The sequence below is a fragment of the Rhinoraja longicauda genome, chromosome 9 (assembly GCF_053455715.1).
Source record: "Rhinoraja longicauda isolate Sanriku21f chromosome 9, sRhiLon1.1, whole genome shotgun sequence".
Classification (NCBI taxonomy): Eukaryota; Metazoa; Chordata; class Chondrichthyes; order Rajiformes; family Arhynchobatidae; genus Rhinoraja; species Rhinoraja longicauda.
Window position 1 is genome coordinate 35,248,478 of NC_135961.1, and position 20,614 is coordinate 35,269,091.

At 46.7% G+C, this 20,614-nt stretch overlaps 2 protein-coding genes across 2 annotated transcripts in view; one reads left to right on the forward strand and one right to left on the reverse strand.

Moving 5' to 3' along the window:
• Positions 1 to 5,285, forward strand: part of tcp1 (t-complex 1) — a 25,531-nt gene extending 20,246 nt beyond the window's left edge. The window contains exons 10-12 of the mRNA XM_078405109.1: positions 2,342 to 2,534; positions 2,765 to 2,928; positions 4,797 to 5,285. Coding sequence (XP_078261235.1) covers positions 2,342 to 2,534; positions 2,765 to 2,928; positions 4,797 to 5,013 — 574 coding nt within the window. The 3' untranslated portion in view covers positions 5,014 to 5,285. The remainder of the gene's footprint in view (positions 1 to 2,341; positions 2,535 to 2,764; positions 2,929 to 4,796) is intronic.
• The window catches only part of acat2 (acetyl-CoA acetyltransferase 2), a 24,713-nt gene continuing 7,582 nt past the window's right edge, over positions 3,484 to 20,614 (reverse strand). Inside the window, exons 2-10 of the mRNA XM_078405110.1 lie at positions 20,327 to 20,461; positions 16,942 to 17,123; positions 13,232 to 13,349; positions 12,876 to 13,019; positions 10,763 to 10,885; positions 10,518 to 10,672; positions 9,873 to 9,983; positions 7,498 to 7,700; positions 3,484 to 4,938 (exon numbers count right to left, since the gene is read on the reverse strand). Of these exons, the coding sequence (XP_078261236.1) occupies positions 7,530 to 7,700; positions 9,873 to 9,983; positions 10,518 to 10,672; positions 10,763 to 10,885; positions 12,876 to 13,019; positions 13,232 to 13,349; positions 16,942 to 17,123; positions 20,327 to 20,461 (1,139 nt within the window). The 3' untranslated portion in view covers positions 3,484 to 4,938; positions 7,498 to 7,529. The remainder of the gene's footprint in view (positions 4,939 to 7,497; positions 7,701 to 9,872; positions 9,984 to 10,517; positions 10,673 to 10,762; positions 10,886 to 12,875; positions 13,020 to 13,231; positions 13,350 to 16,941; positions 17,124 to 20,326; positions 20,462 to 20,614) is intronic.

The window sequence follows — 20,614 nt, forward strand, 5'->3', positions numbered from 1 at the left end:
CTCATTTAGAGTTAAGTGACTTGGGTGAAGGAGCTAAATGATGGTTTGCAGATAGTACAAAGCTGGGGATGGGAATATGAGCATTTAGCACGATGCCTGTGTGATTTAGTTGGGTGAGTGGGCAGATGTAATTTAAAGTGGATAAATGTGAAGTTACCCACTCTTATTGAGTTGTAAAGCCCAAACGGGTCCTTCTGCCCACCATGTCCATGCTGCCCATTGTACCAATCCACACTTGGCAAATCGTACTCATCAAGATGCTGATTCAATGCTGTGGGAGAACTTGTCTCCTCTCCGGGCAGTGCTTTCCAGGCTCCCGTCACCATCTGTGTGGAAAAATATTCCTCTAAGCTTCCTCCCTCCTGATTGCTGGTGGGGCCAAACCAGAGATCACACCCTCCGTATACAGGGTATCCTATTTAAAAATGAGCTCAGGAGAAGTCCCTTCACCTGAAGGGTGGTGAACAGATGGAATTCGCTGCCTCGGAACAGTGGAAACTGAATTACTATTAAAATACAAAGTACCTTTGCTATAAATATCTAAACCCAGCAAAGGAAAACCAGGTTAAGCGCTCAACCAAGAAAAACAAGTCCAAAGCCAAAGTCGTAATCTAAACTGTTTATACGCACTTGTACTATAGGATAATAACTAACTGTATGCAATAATAAGCTGTCTATGATAACAAGCACATTAAAAAAAAAACAGCACGGGTGTTTCGTTGAGTTAGGGCTACGATACTGTGGGAAGGTTCAACAGTTAGTTCTGGTGTCCCAGAACCCTCAATACCTGCTCTCGCCACCTATACTACCAGTATCTACTGAATAAAGGAAACTATAGATGATTAATTCACTGAAGCAAATGCTAGACACTTGCATCCTGTCTTATGGTTATCTTAACCCATCATTAAACAATTATAGCGCCACAAATGTCAACATCTCGTATAAAACCGGGCTGCATTTAAACGGAATATACTTGCAAAGAAATACAAATACCGCGCGTTATACATTTCCTTCTGCCACCATCTGACACTCTACCAAATCCACCTACTAGCTTGCTCTGCTGCCTCTGACATCTCCTTTACGGCCTGGCGCAAAATGAATAGCTACACTCTCAGTCCTGATGCTTACTGAATTCACCTGTGCTCTCTCAATTGCTGCAGCTATACACTTCAAGACTTGGTTATGCACTGACCAAGAGAAAGACTAGTCTTACATCCTGACCAAATATGCCTCAACGTTGCCACCTCTAAACACGGGACACACCGGGCCTCCAACGACCCACTGAGGTTCTGCGGCGATGATAGTACATCATAAATAGTTCCTATAAGGAAACACATGACCCGCCTCCATGCACCAGAGGTCCCTCCAACTAAACCTCCTCTTTTCTATACTTTCCCATTCATCCACTGCCCCTGCATAACCTAGATCTTGCTGCTTCCTCCTGATGATGTACCTGTCTACAACCAATTTCCTCCCATCTATCGGACTTGCCTTACTCCACGCTGGTTTCCCACTGCTAAGCCTTAGGCCTCCTTTCCCTTGCTGTACCCTACCAACAATGTGCATGCTTTTTGTACTGCCTGCTTTGAGTTCCACTTCCTGCCTCTAGTTATATCTGGCACCAGATTACTAACTAAGGTGTCCTAGCTCCCTAATAATTGCAACTCTAACCTCACCCTAGCACACCCTAGCACACTTAAATTCCCATGTTAGACCAGACAATGGTAAATGGGGAATGCCTTTCCCACATTGCCAAGACACCATGGAACCCCTCGTACATGAATTAACCAATCTCTCAACCCTTTCCACCTTCGATACTGGCACCTTGTTTACTGTTAATGGCCACATCAACACCACAAATTCAACTTGCCTGGAAGCCCTGACCTCTATCCTTTCTAATCCATCAATAACATATTTTCTAAGTTGCTGAACCTGTTCAGTGTCATCCAACTTCTTGCTATGCCAAAAATAGTTATGTTATGGATTCATCCCTCCAGCGGGACACTTTTGCCCCTTTGTACACATCAGATTTCCTTTGCTGGGTTTAGATATTTATTTGTTAAGCTTTGTAATTTGTTCTCCTCTAAACCATTTATTTCCATCCACCAGCCCGGTTCTCTCTTTGTCTTTCTCAATGCTAAGTTCTGTTTGATAATTCATTCTGTCAAGTTCCTTGGTTTTGCATGAATGTGTATGTTTGTGCTAGTATAAATTTAAATCTCTTTCAAATTGTGACTTGTTGACCACTTCTGATGGTGCAGTAAATTAAAAATGAGTAGAATTTGATTTTGTCTTGTCAAATGGTGCTCTCGTTGATTGGACTTTTCATCTTAATTTTAAGCACAAAGAGTCGTACTTCTGCTTCCATCATCTTGCGTGGAGCAAATGATTTCATGTGTGATGAGATGGAGCGCTCCCTCCATGATGCGCTCTGTGTGGTGAAGAGAGTTCTTGAATCCAAGTCGATTGTGCCAGGCGGGGGTGCTGTGGAGGCTGCCTTGTCCATCTACTTGGAGAACTATGCAACTAGTTTGGTAAGTATTTTAATTTAAACACGCGCTAAAAAGTCAATGTATAACTTTCTTGTTTTCCCTCCTTTTCTATATTTAAATAATTTAATCCTCTTTTGATACCAGTCTAGTTGCACCTCAAGATAGTGGTTTAAAAAAGGAAAGGTTGGATTACTTGTCACTGATTTATTTTGGTGAAATTGACCTAGTTAGTGAGAATATTTAAAGTATTTGAAAAAATGTTTTCCTTTCAGGGATCACGTGAGCAGCTGGCAATTGCTGAATTTGCCCGGGCCTTGTTGGTTATTCCAAAGACTCTGGCAGTAAATGCGGCTCAGGATTCCACTGACTTGGTGGCAAAATTGCGTGCATTCCACAATGAAGCCCAGGTTAATCCTGAACGCAGAAATTTGAAATGGTAAGTCCAGATTTCTGCTTCAGTTAGCACATGTCATCTGTATTTGTGATTGTGGCCTGCTGAATGACTCTCAAACCAGAGAAAAGGCTGGTTAAACAAAACCTTTAAAACCTGTTAAAAGTTGAATTGTATTTTTTATTTACACTGTAGTAGGCAAGGCTCCTATTTTGTTATTTACGTGCTGTATAGTAACAAAGGTTCATTTAATCTGCCCAAAGATCACATTTCCAGTATCTAATAGGACTGGGGAAAGGACTACTGGACTATAGTCTGAAGAAGGGTCCCAATCCGAAATGTCACCTATCCATGTTCTCCAAAGATGCTGCCCAACCCAGAGTTACTTCAGCACTTTGTGTCTTAAGCTGTCTTTTTAATTGTCTTCTGCCTCATCTTATTGCATGGAAACATGGAATCAAAGTTGCACAGCAGTTCCACTTGCCTGTGTTGGCCCATATCACTTCAAACCTTTCCGATCCATGTTGAATACAGAAAGGAAATAGTGAGGGAAAAACATAATGAAGTCAGGAGGAGGAGAAGACATTAAAAAAATCCCAAAAGTTTATAAAATTAATGTTTAATTGGCAGTAACAATCAAATTTTTTTTAAAGGGTGCGTACATTGAAGTGTTAAGTTTACTGTTTAGTTCGGGCAGGGAATGGAGGGAGAGTTGAGAGTGTTTATTGTCTTAGGCACCAGGGAATGGAATGATGAAATTATTTGATATAGTTTTTACAGGCACATTAATGCAACACAACAAATATACAATACACCGTCGTAGGAAAATAACTGCAGATGCTGGTTTCAAATTGGAGGTAGACACAAAATGGTGGAGTAACTCAGCGGGTCAGGCAGCATCTGGAGAGAAGGAATGGGTGACATTTCGGGTTGAGACCCTTCTTCAGACTGACTCGGTTATAGTAGGTAACCAGACAGTATTAGTGCAACCTTATACAAAGTCTCTATTGGGTTGGTGCTGAGGTAAGGTTATGGTTAAGGTCATGCTGGGTGGTTCAAGAGCCAGATGGTAGATGGGAAGAAAGTGTTCTTGAAACGGGAGGTAACAGTTCTCGGGCTCCTGTACCACTTTCTCAATAGTAGCAGCGAGATGAGAGTGTAGCCCGGCTGGTGTGGATCTTTAATATCAACTGCCTTCTTGAGGCAGCGTCTCCTCTAGTTCCTTTCAATGGAGAGGTCAATACTTCTGGGCTGGGCAATGCCCACCACGTGTAAGGACAGACATTGTGGGCTAAAGGGACTATTTCTGTGCCGCACTGTTCTGTGTTCATGTTCACAGTAGATAAAAAGGCAGCTTTGAAGCAGGAATTGGAGAAGACAAAAGCAACTGTAACAGCTACATGTGCATTAGAATTTAGCTCTGACATGGTGGTCATTTTGAAGGGTTTTTATCCAATCTTGCTGGGTAAATTCTCTTGCTGACTGAAGAGGCAGAGAAGTCTAAAAATATATTTTCCTTCCCACGGTAACAGATTTGACTTGATTCAAGAATGGAGTTGAGAGATGAATGGAAAGAGGAATGAGATTTGGGGATGGTTTATTGTGGAGCTCATTGGTGGTTTGGGAACCTATTGTGTCACAGTCAAGCTCTAAGTAAGATCATTACAAAGATTGACACAAAGAGCTGGAGTAACTCAGTGGGTCTGGCAGCATCCCTGGATAACATGGATAGGTGACCCTTTAGACACCACTTCATGTACTCCAGAGCTGCTGCTGAGTTTGTGTCTTTTTTTGTAAACCAGCACCTGCAGTTCCTTGTCTACATTTTATGCAAAGGATACTTAATCTGATTGCCAAGCCTAATTTTTAAATCCCAATTTGAAATGTGCAAAACATTTTTCTTTCCTTAACAGGATTGGCCTTGATTTAGTGAATGGCAAACCGAGGGACAACAAGCAGGCTGGTGTGTTTGAGCCAACAATGGTGAAAACAAAGAGTCTGAAGTTTGCAACTGAAGCAGCCATTACCATCCTTCGCATCGATGATCTCATCAAGCTGTATCCAGAGGAGAAGCAAGACAAAGGAAAGAGTTACCATGATGCAGTTCAAAGTGGAGAGCTGGATGCTTAAAGCAACTATAGTACACCCATATCTGTCAAATATAATTTGCACTCTGTTAGTTAACAAATTACAAAATAAAATGTTCCCAGCCCTGTTGTTAGTTACAGTACACATAGTGAATATTTAAGTTACATCCATGTGTAAAAGAGGTAGGATGAAAATCCCCATCCTGTCCTCGTTGTTTTGGCCTCCAGTGGTCTGAGGGAGGCGTGTCAGTTTCTCAGCTGATAAATTGTGTGCCCTTCATTACTGGCTTGAATAAACGTCATAAAGAATAGAAATTGTGTGTTGGCTTCTGTTTCATCTCAAGTTGACAAGAGCATTTTCACATTCGCGTAATGAAATGGTGAAATAAGATCAATAAAGCTGTAAGTTGTACAGCGCCAGCTATCTTGAAGACTTGTCACACTTAAATATTCTCTGTGTATAGTGCTCTGAAGAATCATTCTGATAGCCTGCTGCTGCTTGTGTGAAATAAGCTGAAATGAGGAGTTTGAATAGGTAATGGGCTCATCTAGATGCATCTTAAACATCATTGCTTTTATTTTTGTGGTACAGGAAGATCACTCTCCCACACAATCCAGACTTTGCAACAGCGATTCATTCTTTCTAGGTTTGGTAATCATGCATGACAAATAGGCTTCAGCATTGCTTACAGAATGGACAGCCCTGGTTTTCAAAAAGCGACCATGGTCATTTCAGCAGTGCCTGTAGGTGTGCTACATTCACCACCTATGTCTTCACTTTAGAATCACCTCTTGTTTCTACTCCCACTCTGGTCATGGCCAAACACCTCTTCACCAGCTCTGCTCCTAGCTCGCTAGCTGGCTTCTTGCCCATCACCATGTCTTCAGCTGCTGAGACTTGAAGCTCTCGAAACCCCTGACCTCCCAGCCTAATCATAAGCTCACCCATCTCTCCACCACAATTAGCTCAACTGCGTTAATAGGGGGTGTGTAAAGTGGGAGCTTGGACATGTGCACAAACCAAGTGATGGAGTCATACAGCACAAAAACAGGCCCTTCAGCCCATTCATCCCTGCTGACCAAGATGCCCATCAAAGCTAGTCTCACTTGCTCATATTCCTACAATTTTTTCCTGTTCATGTGCTGGTCCCAAGTGTCTTCTCAAAGTTGATATAATACCTGCCTCAACAACCTCTGGCAGCTCGTTCCATAAATTCATTTAAAGTTGCCCCATAGATTTCTATTAAATCCTTTGCCTAGCTTTGCCCTCTAACCTTGAATTCACCCTATCATGATATACACCTCTATAAAGTCACCCTTTAGCCTCCTATTCTCCAAAGAATAAAGTCTTGATCTGCCCAGCCACTCCCTACAGTTCAGGGTTTCCAGTCCTGGCAACATCCTTGTAAATCTCTGTACTCTCCAGCTTAATTGCATCCTTCCTATAGCAAGGCGACCAAAACTCAACACAATATTCCAAATGCGGCTTCACCAACATCTTATACAGCAGTAACTTTGGACAGCCTGTTAATGGGCCAGTGGCTCCAACTTTCAATAGGTTAACAACATTCATGTGAATGCACGAGGTATGATAATGATGATGGCATAAACATGGTTGGAGGTGTTGATAGGGGGGTAGTCTTCAGTTGCAGAATTATATTGATCAACTGGTAAATTGGGTAGTGCAGTGGCAGTTGGAATTTAATGCTGATATATTATGAAGATCTAAGAGCAGGACATACCAAGCAAGAGTGGTTGGGGCCCAGGGAGCACTGAGGAGCAAAGATCTCTGAAGGTGGTAGGTAGCCCAGGTAGATAAAGGGGGCATATGGTTTGCTAGCCTTCATTACCCTGGGGCATGGAATACATGTGTTGAGATGCCGTCACAATTTTACGGAACTTAACAGTTCTGATCGCCACACGATAGGGAGGATATAATTACAATGGAGAGTACACAGGAGATCCCCTCGGGTGGAAGGTTTCAGTCATGAGGAGAGACTGGACAGTCTGGGTTTGTTCTCCTTGGAGCACAGGAGGCCGAGAGGAGACTCGATAAGAGGTCCACAAAGTTATGAGGGGCTTAGATCGATCATTAGCAAGAAACCTTTCCTCAAGGTAGAGGGATACGATTTAAGGTGAGTTAGAGGTTCAGAGCGAATCTGAGGAAGAATTGCATCACCCGAAAGGTGGTTGGAACCTGGAACGCACTGCCGGAGGGGCTGGTGGAGGCAGAAAGTCTCACAATATTTAAGAAGCATCTGGACTTGCACTTGAATCACCGAGGTGTAGTTGGCTACAGACCAAGTACTGGTAAATGGGATTAGTGTGGGTTGGCATAGACAAGGTGGGCTGAAGGGCCTGCTTCTATGCTGTAGACTCTGATCCTGTGTTTGTTCCTCTTCCTCACCAAGGGCTGCTTTTTTACCCAGCAAAGGCATAGCTGTGAACCTCTGGCCCAGCTTGTTGAAGGGCAAGGCCGGTGACAACAGGCAGGATGTGATCTGTCTTCCCTGCCCTTCGTTCATACCTAGGGTCCCTGCTGCCAGCCCTCTCCTCCGTTCATTGCCTCTCGACGCACATGGCTATTCCCATCCCACCACCGATGCATAGGGCGGCAACTCCACGGGCTCCTCCCGTCCTCTCCAACGCATGCAGGAGCGTGACGAGGATCCTGCAGCCAGACATTCCCAGCGGATGGCCCAGTGCAATTGCGCCGCCTTGGATGTTTACCTGCCAAGAAAAGATGCAATCAATTGCTGCAGCTGGCTGGAATTTCCTCATCACTCCTGGCACCCGCCACTCTTTATGTAATAAAACTTGTCCTGTACATATCCTTTAAACTTTGCCCTCCTCACATTAAAACCATGCTCTCTAGTCTTTTGACATTTCTACCCTAGCAGAAAGGTTCTGATTGCCTACCCAGCTATGCCTCTCATCATTTTATAAACTTCTATCAGGTAATTCCATTATCTCCGTTGTATTTTCTCCGATGTTGAGACTTTCTGCACGATTTTCTCTGAAATTCTTCCTCATCTAAGGTATCCCCTCTCCCTTGGTTATCCAGAAGATCCTTTGTTTTGCAAAGGAAGAGGACTTATCCCGATATCTCTTGCATCTGACTTGCTGCAGATAGTTGCGTGGGAGCTGGAAGATTCCCAATGACAGGGAATAGACAGACCAATTTTCAACACAATAAACTAGTTTCTCCATCAAATATGCATTTATGTTACTTTCAATTCTCAGCTGGGGTAATCGTGATTCTGCACTCTGTATCTTCCCAACTGCTCTAACTATTGCACTTGAATCTGAACTGATTGTATCCATGTATGGTATATCTAATCTGTTTGGACAGCATGCAAAACAAAACTTTTCACTTTATCTCAGCACATGTGACAATAATGAACCTAAACCTAATCACAAATGTGAGGATTATGGGATCTCTTGATAGAGGTATCCAATGGTGAATAAAAATGTTCGCTAAAGTTAAAGCAAGCGAGTTTCCTGCAGAATAAAAGACACGGGCTGGGAGTAAGCGGTGTGGAGCAGACACTCACTTGTCTGGTCTGAACTCTGTTATACTGCTCTTTGACAATGTTCTCAGCCAAACTCACTCTCAGCCACTGGTCTTTGCTTTATTGCTCCATTATCCAAACAGCCAGGCCTCTGGCAGCTGGTTGTTAGAGCAGAGAACAGTATAGCACAAGAACAGGCACATCAGCCCACAATGGCCGTGTCGAACATGATGCCAAGTTAAACTAATCTCCTCTACCTGCACATGATCCATATTCATCTACTCCCTGCATATCCACATGCCAATCTAAAAGCCTCTTAAACGCAACTATATCTGCCTGGCAGTGCATTCTAAGTAGCCATCACACTCTTTGAAAAAAACGTAGCCTGCACATCTTTAAACTGTGCTCTCCTCATCTTGAAACTATGCCCTCTAGTTTTTGATTTTTCTATCCTGGGAAAAAGGTTCTGACTGTCTACCCTATCTACACCGATCACAATTTTATCTACTTTTATTAAGTCTCCCCGCAACCTCCAGCGTTCCAGAGAAAACAGTTCAAGTCTGTACAACTCTTGCTGTCGCTAATATTCTCAAATCCAGGTGACATTCGATTAAATTTATTGACCATCTCTAATTGCTCATTCTGGTAAACCTCTCTGCACCCTTTCCAAAGCCTCCATATCCGACCTGTAATGGGGTGACCAGAACTGCACACAATACTCCAAATGTGGCCCAACCAAAGTCCTATAAAGTTGTATCATGACATCCAAACTCTTACACTCAATGTCCTGACCTAAGAAATCAAGCAAACCATATGCCTTCTTTACCACTCTATCTACTTGTGTAGCCACTTAGAAGGAGATTATGGACTTGGATTCCAAGACCTCCCTGAACATCAATGCTGTAATACCCCGCCTCCATCAGGTCATACCACTTCGCTCTAAGTCATATCAATACATGATTGGCTCAGATCTGTGCTGTACACGGTGTCACAGCGGTAGAGTTGTTGCCTTACAGCGCCAGAGGCCCGGGTTCAATCCTGACTACGGAGTGTATGCACTGTATGTAGAGTTTATACGTTCTCCCTGTGACCGCATGTGTTTTCTCTGGGTGCTCTGGTTTCCTCCCACACTCCAAAGACGTACAGGTTTGAAGGTTAATTGGCTTTGATAAAATTGTAAATTGTCCCGAGTGTATGTAAGATAATGTTAGCGTGCGGGGATTGCTGGTCGGCGGGGGGGGACCTGGTGGGCTGAGGGCCTGTTTCCACGCTGTATCTCTAAACTAAACTGTGACTCTGGATATCGAATAGAGAGAGGCAGGAGTGGACTGTCATTTCCAATAACTCCCTGAGTTTTCTTGTGGGGAGGACTTCTGCATCGATCACTCACCTTGTCTGGGCTCAAACCCAGCTCCTTAACAACAGCGATCGACTGTGCTGCAAAAGCTTCATTAATTTCAAACAGGTCAACTGTATCCAGCTTCCACCCAGCCTTCTCCACCTGGTGAATTGATGAAAAAGGCAGCAAATTTACCAAACAGATCCCAACAATTCCACACAGCGTGTTTTCCTCTGACCGCCGACAATACTCTCTGTCAGACTCTCTTGTCAACACTCTGCTGTGTCTCTGAAGTAAAGTCTAAAGTAAGGTAATGAGGTGACAAGGAAGGTTAATAATAAGATCTGACAGTTTCAGGAAAGGAAACGTTCTATTAATGCAAGGAAGAATTATAGAGCAGAGGGATATAAGAGTACATAGTTTCCTGAAAGTGGACTCGATGAGCTGAATGCCCTAATTCCGCTCCTCTGTCTTATGGACTCTCCTCGCGTCTACACAGATGCTGCTTGTCCGTGAGTAAGCCATATCTCCTCGTGTCTACTTGGAGTGACCTGTCCCTGTGGACCAGAAGCAGGAGCTAGCAATTTGGCCCCTCCAGGCTGCACCGGTACTCCGTGAGACCATGGTAGATCTTTTACCTCAGCATCAACTTTCCTCCAATAACCCGATCTCCATATTTCTGAAAACGTGTCTTACCGCTTTCTTTATTGCTGGGATAGGACCGGTGCCCATAATAGCAGGGTCCAAGCCAGCCTCTGCCCAGGATACAATGCGAGCCAATGGTGTCAGACCTCTCTCCTGGGCCATCGACGACTTCATCAGAATCACAGCTGCAGCCCCATCATTTATACCTGGAGGGAACAGGTACCCAAATAACATCAATTCCATTGAGATTGCGGGACCCATCCCTCTGATGCAGCAGGTGCAAGGTGCTCACTCACCAGTAGCATTACCAGAAGTGACACTCCCAGTCCCGTCACTTAAAAAGCACGGCTTCAGGTTTGATATGGTTTTGTAGGTGCTCCCGTGGCGGGGAAATTCATCTTCCACCACCTCAACATAGCCTGAAGACAGATAATATCCATGTGAGCAAAGCCAATGCTGAGAATTCAGAACAGCATTGATTACCAAAAGTTCACAGTTCAACAAGCATCCGTGACAAAAGGAAAAGTTTTTTTAACACACAGAGGCTGGTGAGTGCCTGGAACATGCTGCCAGGGATGGTGGTGGTGGAGGCAGATATAATAGTGGTGTTTAGGACTTTAGGATAGGCACATGGATATACAGGGAATGGAGGGATATGGATAAACTCTACACCTCCAACCCCCACCAGGAAGGCCTTAAAGCTCTCCGTTTCTTCCTTGACCGCTGAACCATCCAATTTCCCTCTACTCACTCTTTTCCGCCTAGCGGAGCTGGTCCTCACCCTCAACAACTTCTCCTATGACTCCTCCCACTTCCTCCAAGTCCAAGGCGTAGCTATGGGCACCCACATGGGCCCCAGCTCTGCCTGCCTCTTTGTAGAACAATCCCTGTTCCAGGCGTACACTGGGCCTATCCCCAAACTCTATCTCCGCTACATTGATGACTGCATCGGTGCTACCTCCTGCACCCATGCAGAACTCATGGACTTCATCCACTTCACCACCAATTTTCATCCTGCTCTCAAATTTACTTGGACCATCTCCAACACCTCCCTCCCTTTTCTTGATCTCGCAGTCTCCATTACAGGAAATAGACTAATGACTGACGTCTATTACAAACCCAATGATTCCCACAACTATCTTGACTACAATTCTTCCCACCCTGCTTCCTACAAAGACTATCCCCTACTCCCAATTCCTCCGTCTATGCCGTATCTGCGCCCAAGATGAGGTGTCCCATACTAGAACATCCGAGATGTCCTCATTCTTTAGGGAACGGGGGTTCCCCTCTCCCATCACAAATGAGGCCCTCACTCGTGTCTCCTCGGTACCCCGCAGCTCCACCCTTTCTCCCCCTCCCCCTAGTCCTTCCACCCCATCAGCCGTCGCATACAACACATAATCCTCCAAAATCTCCGCCACCTCCAACAGGATTCCACCACTAGCCACATTTTCCCATCTCCACCCCTTTCCACCGCCCACAGAGACCATTCCCTCCGCAACTCCCTGGTTAACTCATCCCTTCCCATCCAAACAACCCCCTCCCCAAGTACCTTCCCCTGCAACCGCAGAAGATGCAACACCTGTCCCTATACCTCCTCCTGCGACTCTGTCCAGATACCCCGACAGTCCTTTCAGGTTAGGCAGAGGTTCACTTGCACATCCTCCAACCTCATCTACTGTGTCTGTTGCTCAAGATGTGGACTCTTATACATCGCCGAGACCAAACGCAGACTGGGCGATCGTTTTGCGAAACACCTTCGCTCAGCCCGCGTGAACCAACCTGATCTCACGGTTGCTGGACACTTTAATTCTCCTTCCCATTCCTAAACAGACCTTTCTGTCCTCGGTCTCCTCCATTGTCAGAGTGAGGCTAAATGCAAATTGGAGGAACAGCATCTCATATTTTGCTTGGGCACCTTACAGCCCAGTATTATGAATAATAATTTCTCTCACTTCAGGTAGCCCCGGCATTCCCTCTCTCTCTATCCCTCCCCCACCCAAGTCGCACAAGCTTCTCATTTTCACCCCACAAACAGCTCACAATGGCCTGTTTCCTTTATCATCGTTACTTTTTTGCATATCTTTCAGTCATCGTTCTTTATCTCTCCACATTACCGTCTTTATCTCTCGTTTCCCTTATCCCTAACCAGTCTGAAGAAGGGTCTTGACCCGAAACGTCACCCATTCCTTCTCTCCAGAGATGCTGCCTGTCCTGCTGAGCTACTTCAGCTTTTTGTGTCTAACTTCAGAGGGATATGGATCATGTGCAGGCTAGATTATGTCCCAGACAGGTTCAGAAAGGGGGGGGGGAGAGATTACTTGCACTGCTCTCTCTCTCCAGACCCACAGCTGGCTCACGATTGGTGGTGAAGACGGTCGCCACTGCATGAAAGGACTTAGTCCGTACCTTTCCTGGATGCGACAGAAACGGGGACAATTTCTTTCCTGAAATATCCTGCCTTTTGTGCCATCTCCGTCTTCTCCTGAGATTGCAGAGCAAAACGGTCCTGGGCTTCCCGGCTCACGTCCCAAATCTTGGCCACGTTTTCGGCTGGGGAGTGAGAGGAGAACAGCATTATAAAACGCCACTGGAGAAAAGAACTGATTCTGCCATCAGCAATTTCAGGTTGAAGTAGGGGACTGTGCGACTTGATCAGGCAGCTGATCCATTTCTGGGGTGGCAGAGCGCAGCGGTGATAAAGTCCTGGTTCTGTCTGAACAAGCAGCAGGAGCTGCTCTGAGGGGTCAGGGGGCAGAGTTTACCTGTGATTCCCATGTGGTAACTGTGGAAGGCGTCCATCAACCCGTCACACAGCAGACTGTCCCGAAGAGGCACTTCACCCATTTTGTGCCCGACTCTCATCTGCACCAAGTGTGGAGCCTGGTGAACAGAAGCAAAGCAACACTCACTCTCATGCCCAGCACCAGTCAGTGTTTGCCACAGGTACACTCAGCGAAAGGCCAGAAACCTCATCATGGCAGCATAACTCCATCTGCCAATCATACGCCACTTCTACACCTCTCCCTCATTGAGGTTCCTTGGATTCTGCCCACCTCCTCACTGTTGACCACAAAGTCATACAGCGTGGAAACTGACCCTTCGGCCCAACTTGCCCACCGACCAACATGCTCCATCTACACTAGTCCCACTTCCCTGCATTTGGCCCATATCCCCCTAAACCTCTCCTATCCATGTACCTGTCTAAATGTTTATTAAACGTTGTAATCGTACCTGCCTCAACAATCTCCTCTGGCAGCTCATTCCATATACCTACCATCCTTTGTGTAAAAAAATGCCCATCAGGTTCCTATTAAATCTTTACCACCTCACCTTAAACCTATGTTCCCTGGTTCTCGATTACCCTACTCTGGGTAAAAGTCTGTGTTCATCCATTTTATTCCTCTCATGATGTTATACACATCCTTAGTCTGGTCTCATCTTCAGACTTTACTTTCCGTTCTCAAGTCAAGTCAAGTTAAATTTATTTGTCACATACACATACTCGATGTGCAGTGAAATGAAAGTGGCAATGCCTGCGGGTTGTGCTCAAAAAGAATTACAGTTACAGCATATAAATAAAGTTAATAAGTTACTAAACATAGCACAAAAAGTGTCGACAAAAATTTAGTCTCTGGGGTTATAAAAGTTGACAGTCCTGATGGCCTGTGGGAAGAAGCTCCGTCTCATCCTCTCCGTTTTCACAGCGTGACAGCGGAGGCGTTTGCCTGATCGTAGCATCTGGAACAGTCCGTTACTGGGGTGGCAGGGGTCCCTCATGATCTTGCTTGCTCTGGATCTGCACGTCCTGATGTATAGGTCCTGCAGGGGGACGAGTGTAGTTCCCATGGTGCGTTCTGCCGAACGCACTACTCTCTGCAGGGCCATCCTGTCCTGGGCAGAGCTGTTCCCAAACCAGACTGTAATGTTGCCGGACAGGATGCTCTCTACAGCCCCAGAGTAGAAGCAATGAAGGATCCTCAGCGACACTCTGAAATTCCTCAGTTGTCTAAGGTGGTAAAGGCGCTGCTTAGCCTTACCCACCAGTGCGGCAATGTGCGTTGCCCACGTCAGATCCTCTGCGATGCGGACTCCCAAGTATTTGAAACTGCTCACCCTATCCACAATAGACCCATTTATCTCGAGTGGCGTGTACGTCCTTGGATGTTTAGCCCTTCTGAAGTCCACAATCAGCTCCTTTGTTTTAGTGACATTCAAGAGGAGGCTATTGTCCTGACACCAGAGTGCCAGATCAGCCACCTCCTCCCGGTAGGCCTTCTCATCGTTGTTGGAGATCCGGCCCACCACCACAGTGTCATCAGCAAACTTGATGATGGAGTTTGAGCTGAACCTGGCCCCACAGTCATGTGTGTACAGGGAGTACAGTAGGGGGCTAAGGACGCAGCCCTGGGGGGATCCTATGTTCAGGGTGAGGGAGCTAGATGTGTGTTCCCCCATCCTGACCACTTGGGGCCTGGCAGTGAGAAAGTCCAGGACCCAGGCACACAGAGGGGTGCTAAGCCCCAGTTCCAGCAGCTTCTCAACCAGTCTGCTGGGGACTATTGTGTTGAATGCTGAACTAAAGTCAATGAACAGCATCCTCACATAGCCCCCCTGGCTGTCCAGCTGAGAGAGAGCGGTGTGTAGAACCTGGGAGACCGCATCATCCGTGGACCTGTTCGAGCGGTATGCGAACTGTAGTGGGTCCATGTTGCGAGGAAGGAGGGCGCAGATGTGCTTCTTGACTAGCCTCTCAAAGCATTTCATGACAACCGAGGTGAGGGCCACCGGTCGGTAGTCATTTAAACACGCTGGAGAGGCATTCTTTGGCACCGGTACAATGATGGATCTTTTGAAGCATGCAGGGACCTCGGACTTTGCCAAGGAGAGGTTGAATATTGTGGTGAGCACTGGAGCAAGCTGAGTAGCACAAGACTTTAGTACTCGCCCAGATATACCATCTGGGCCTCCAGCTTTCCTCGTGTTCACACGCGTCAGAGCCCACCTCACCTCATGCTCGGACACCGAGAATGTGTGCACATCCCCGGCGGTGGATCCCCCTCCAGCCTCGCTAGCCAGCGCCCCTTCGGTGCTGTTTTTAGACGGCGAGCTGGTGGTGTTACCCGTCTCAAACCGTGCGTAAAAAGAGTTCAGGTCATCAGCTAAGGAGGAGCCGGCACTTCCGGTTGAAGGGGTGCTGGACCTGTAGCTAGTTATAGTCCGTAGCCCCTGCCAAAGGCGCCTGGTGTCCTGCTGCTCCATTTGTGACTCCATCTTGTCCCGGTACCTCTTTTTTGCATCCTTCACTGCCCTTCGCAGTCGGTAGGACTCTCCCTTGTAGTCGTCCATGTTGCCGGATGCCAGGCCGGAGTTGTAAGCAGCGGTGCGAGCATTCAAGGCCACGCGAATAGACCTGTCCACCCAGGGTTTTTGGTTAGGGAAGATACTGACCCTTATCGTGGGGGTCTCGTTCGACAAATATCCCATGCAGTTATTGCGGTACCTAGCAATGATCCCAGGCAGCAATTCCAGTGGTCCCAGTAGCGGGCAGGGATCAAGGGAACTGATCCTGGCACAGAGCAACAATCCTATCTTCATGCCGTCCATAGGCTGCCTCCAGTGGCTCTTTGTTTTGACAAAAGATTACTGACCGTGATCTTCATTAACCATTTTACATCACTTGCACTAAACATTATACCCTTTATAGTGTACCCTATACCTGTACATTGTGGATGGCTTGATTGCAATTCATGTATAGTCTTTTTGTTGACCTTAATAAAACTGAAGCACTACTCAGGTTTTATATAGATCAGCTATAACCGCACGATTCCATACTCCAATTGCACTTAACGCGAATGATGAATGAGGGAACATTATTTGTAATACCCAGGCTAAATTAGTCAATATGCCATTTCAATTGAGAACTAGAGAACCATGTAAAATTTAACGTGTAAATTCACAAGCAGAAACCCCCCCACCCCGGGCCACTCCCTCATTTCCCCTCTCCCATCAGGCAAGAGGTACAGAAGTGTGAAAACGCACATCTCCAGATTCAAGGAAAGTTCCTTCCCAACTGTTATCCTATCACCAAGTAGAGATGACCTCCCATCTACCTCATTAGAGCCCCTCGGACAATCTTTAATCGCACCATCTTGTACTAAACGTCATTCTCTTTATCCCGTATCTGTATACTGTAGACAGCCAGATTGTAATCATTAGTTTTTCCGCTGACTGGATAGAACGCAACAAAAAAAAATTCACTGTATCTTGGTACACATGACAATAATAAACTAAACTAAAACAAAGCTAAAACTAGCTTGGGCTGGCTGCCACTGTAGACCGCAGCGCCCAATGCTATACCGGGCACTCAGCAAGGTGGGAAGAGCTGGGCTCACCCACGGCCACTCTTCTATGGTGGTGGATGTGAGGGATATGGTGGTGGATGTGAGGGAGAGAGACAGTGCCGCACCCATACCTTGCTCATGCTCTCCATGCCTCCGGCAATCACGATATCGGAGCTCCCGGTCAGGATGGCCTGTGCAGCCAGGGAGACCGCCTTCAGTCCAGAGCCACACACCATCTGACAGCCCCACGCGGGCACGTGGTAGGGGATTGCTGCGGCGATGCTGGCCTGCCGGGCCGGATTCTGTCCTTGGCCTGCAGAGCAGAGGAAGGTTATCGCGGGAGCACCACCACGGTACCGTACCCCACACTGCCAACAACAGACAACCCAATGTCCCTCAAAAGCATGTCCTTCTCTCAAGCACGATAGACTGTTTCGTTGCATGTGTTTAAACATTCTCTCTCCTGAGTCACTGGTCCCTATACTGGTTCATACTGGTCACTGGTGCATTCTCCCAGTATCCCCAATCCCACACTCCCTAAACACATAATCATACTTTATTAGCCATGTTTGGCAACATACGAGGAATTTGATTTGCTATAGTCATACCAATCAAAAGCAATAAGGCACGCAAAATACATTTTAACATAAACATCCACCAATGACCTCTCCACATTCCTCACTGTGATGGAAGACAACAAAAAAAATGATCTCTTCCCTTCTTTGTTCTCCTACTCTCATTGGGGACTCAATCCCATGCTCCCGATAAACTCACTGGAGATGTGACCCCTCTCTCCCAATAAACCTATTGGGGCCTGACCCCACACTCTCAATAGACTCACCCGGGACCTCACCTCAGGCACCCTATAATCTCACTGAGGACCTGACCGAACTCTCTCATTAAACTTACAGGGACCAGCTCCCTGTAAACTACCCGTGGATCCACTCCCACGTTCCCTGTAAACTCAGTGATCTTACCCAACACTCCCTGTAAACTGACCAGTGACCTTACCCCATGCGCCCTGTAAACTGACCAGTGACCTTACCCCATGCGCCCTGTAAACTGACCAGTGACCTTACCCTACACTCCCTGTAAACTGACCAGTGACCTTACCCTACACTCCCTGTAAACTGACCAGTGACCTTACCCCATGCGCCCTGTAAACTGACCAGTGACCTTACCCTACACTCCCTGTAAACTGACCAGTGACCTTACCCTACACTCCCTGTAAACTGACCAGTGACCTTACCCTTCACTCCCTGTAAACTGACCAGTGACCTTACTCCATGCGCCCTGTAAACTCAGTGACCTTACCCCATGCGCCCTGTAAACTGACCAGTGACCTTACCCTACACTCCCTGTAAACTGACCAGTGACCTTACCCTACACTCCCTGTAAACTGACCAGTGACCTTACCCTACACTCCCTGTAAACTGACCAGTGACCTTACCCCATGCACCCTGTAAACTGACCAGGGACCCAAACCCATGGTCGCTGTAAACTGACCAGGTAACTGATCCCATGCTCCCTGTAAAGTCATCAGGGACCTTATCCCACACTCTCTAAACTCAGTGACTTTATCCCATGCTCCCTGTAACCTCACAATTACCTTACCTCATAGTTCCTGTAAACTGACTGGGGACCCAGACCCATGGTCCCTGTAATCTCACCAGGGATCTTGCCCCACACTCCCTGTAAACTCATCAGGGAACGGATAGAAATACTCCCTCTAAACTCACTGAGAACCTTACCCCATGGTCCCTGCAAACTCAGCGGAGATCCCCTGTAAACTTACTAGTGACCTTAGCCCAAGGGGTCAAACTACCAGCCCGCAGGCCGTATCCGGTCCGCAAAGGGGTCCAATCCGGCCCGCGGGATGATTAGGGGGAAAAAAAAGTATATTCACGACCTCCAGCAGTTTGTGTTTTGTTTGCTCAGATTTTTATATAAATGCAGCCGGCGCGGTTAGATTATACACAGAAAGTGAGCTACATGACCGCTTAAACTCGCAGGAAATATGAATTTTGCACAGAAGGAAAAGGCAAGTCTGATCTGCAGCTGTCAACCCCCCACTGCCCAGCTCCCGGGGGTGAGTGGAAACTACGCCCATATCCGGCCATGCGGTGACGCGGGCGGGAAGGGGCCGGCGCTGGGGAAGGTGGGGAGTCTCCGCATTGTCATGGACACAGGGAAGTGCCTGGACTGCCCCCACAGAGACTGCCACCATGTACTTGAGATCCAAGTGAATGCGTGGATAGAGGCTGGTGGGAAGTCGCCGCAGTGTGAATGGTACAGCAGCCAGCGATCCAAAATCTGAGCTGCTCTCCAGGGTGGGGGCTCTGGGTTTGGGTTAAGGTTAGGTGGGATGTGAAGACGTGCTGGTAGTTATGTGGGAATAGGGAAGAGAAGGTGGTGGTAAAGGAAGGGGAGGGGGAGCAGATGAGGGAAGGGAGGGTTTTTAGGGATGAGGAAGGGAAGAGGGGGTGTCGAGGGAGGGGAGTGGGGGAAAAGAAAGGAAGTAGGGAGGGAGGGGGTGATGAAGGGAGCAGATGAGAGAAGGAATGGTGTTTCGGGATGAGGGAAGGGAGGGGATTTAGGGACGAGGTAAGGAATGATAGGATGAAGTAAGGGAGGGAAGTGGGGGAATAGTTGGAAGGAAGGAAGTGGGGATGAGAGAAGGAATAGGCTGAGGAAAGGAAGATAGCAGGTGAGGGAGAAGGTGAGGGTAGAGGACATGAGAGGTGAGGGGAGAGGATGTGAGGGGGAAGGAAGAAAGACATAAGGAGAAGGATGGGAAGCAGGGCCTTCAGGTGAGATGATGGACAGACCATCTTTCACCAGCTGCTGTTTGGCTGTTCACCACCCAGCCAATCCATTGTGGGCAAAACATAAACACTGTAAGAAGACTATAAGACAGGGGAACAGAATTAGGCCATTTAGCCCATCATGTCTACTTTGCCAATCAACCATGGCTGCTCTATTTTTTCTCATCCACATTATATTGTCTTCTTTCTCCCTGTAACCTAATCAAGACCTATCAATCTCTGAGAATAACTGAGAAAGGGAGGCAATGCCTTGAGGCAGCAGAGGACTAGCAGTGCCTCTGAGATTAGCAGTAATCCAGCAGTCTGAAGGGTCTCAACTGGAAATGTCAATTATCCATGTCCCTCTACAGATGCTGCCTGATCTGCTGAGTTCTCCCAGCACTGTTTTTTGCTCAAGATCCCAGCATCTGCACTCTCTTATGCCTCAGTCTACTCTCTTTGCCCCATCCATTCCACCTGCCACAATTTCAACTACTTTTGTTTTCCATCACTATTTCCCAGTTCAGATGGCAGGTCTATGATCAGAAACATTACCACTGTTTCTCTCTCCAGATGCTGCCTGACATGCTGAGTGTTTCCAGCATTTACACATTTCCAGTGTGTGCAATTTATCCTTTTTTTCCTTAAGCAATTCAATTGAAAATTTGTGTGAAATCTCCAACTTTATTATAACTCATTTCCTGTACTGTACCTGCAGTTAAAACCTGCCCTAAAATCACTTCAGACACATCTTGTGGTTGTACATTTGCTTTCTTCAGAGCTTCCTTTATCACCACTGAGGCCAGTTGATGGGCATCCAGACTCGAAAAACACCCATTGAAGGAACCTGCAATGACAATTAAATTCAAAGCATCCAAATGACCACAGTTAACACAAGTAAATGCAACATAAATGAAACTTTGAATATAACCTCACAAAGCCACGCCAGCTAATTACTGCCTGATCACTCTAGCCTCAAACAGCAGAAAAGTAATGAATA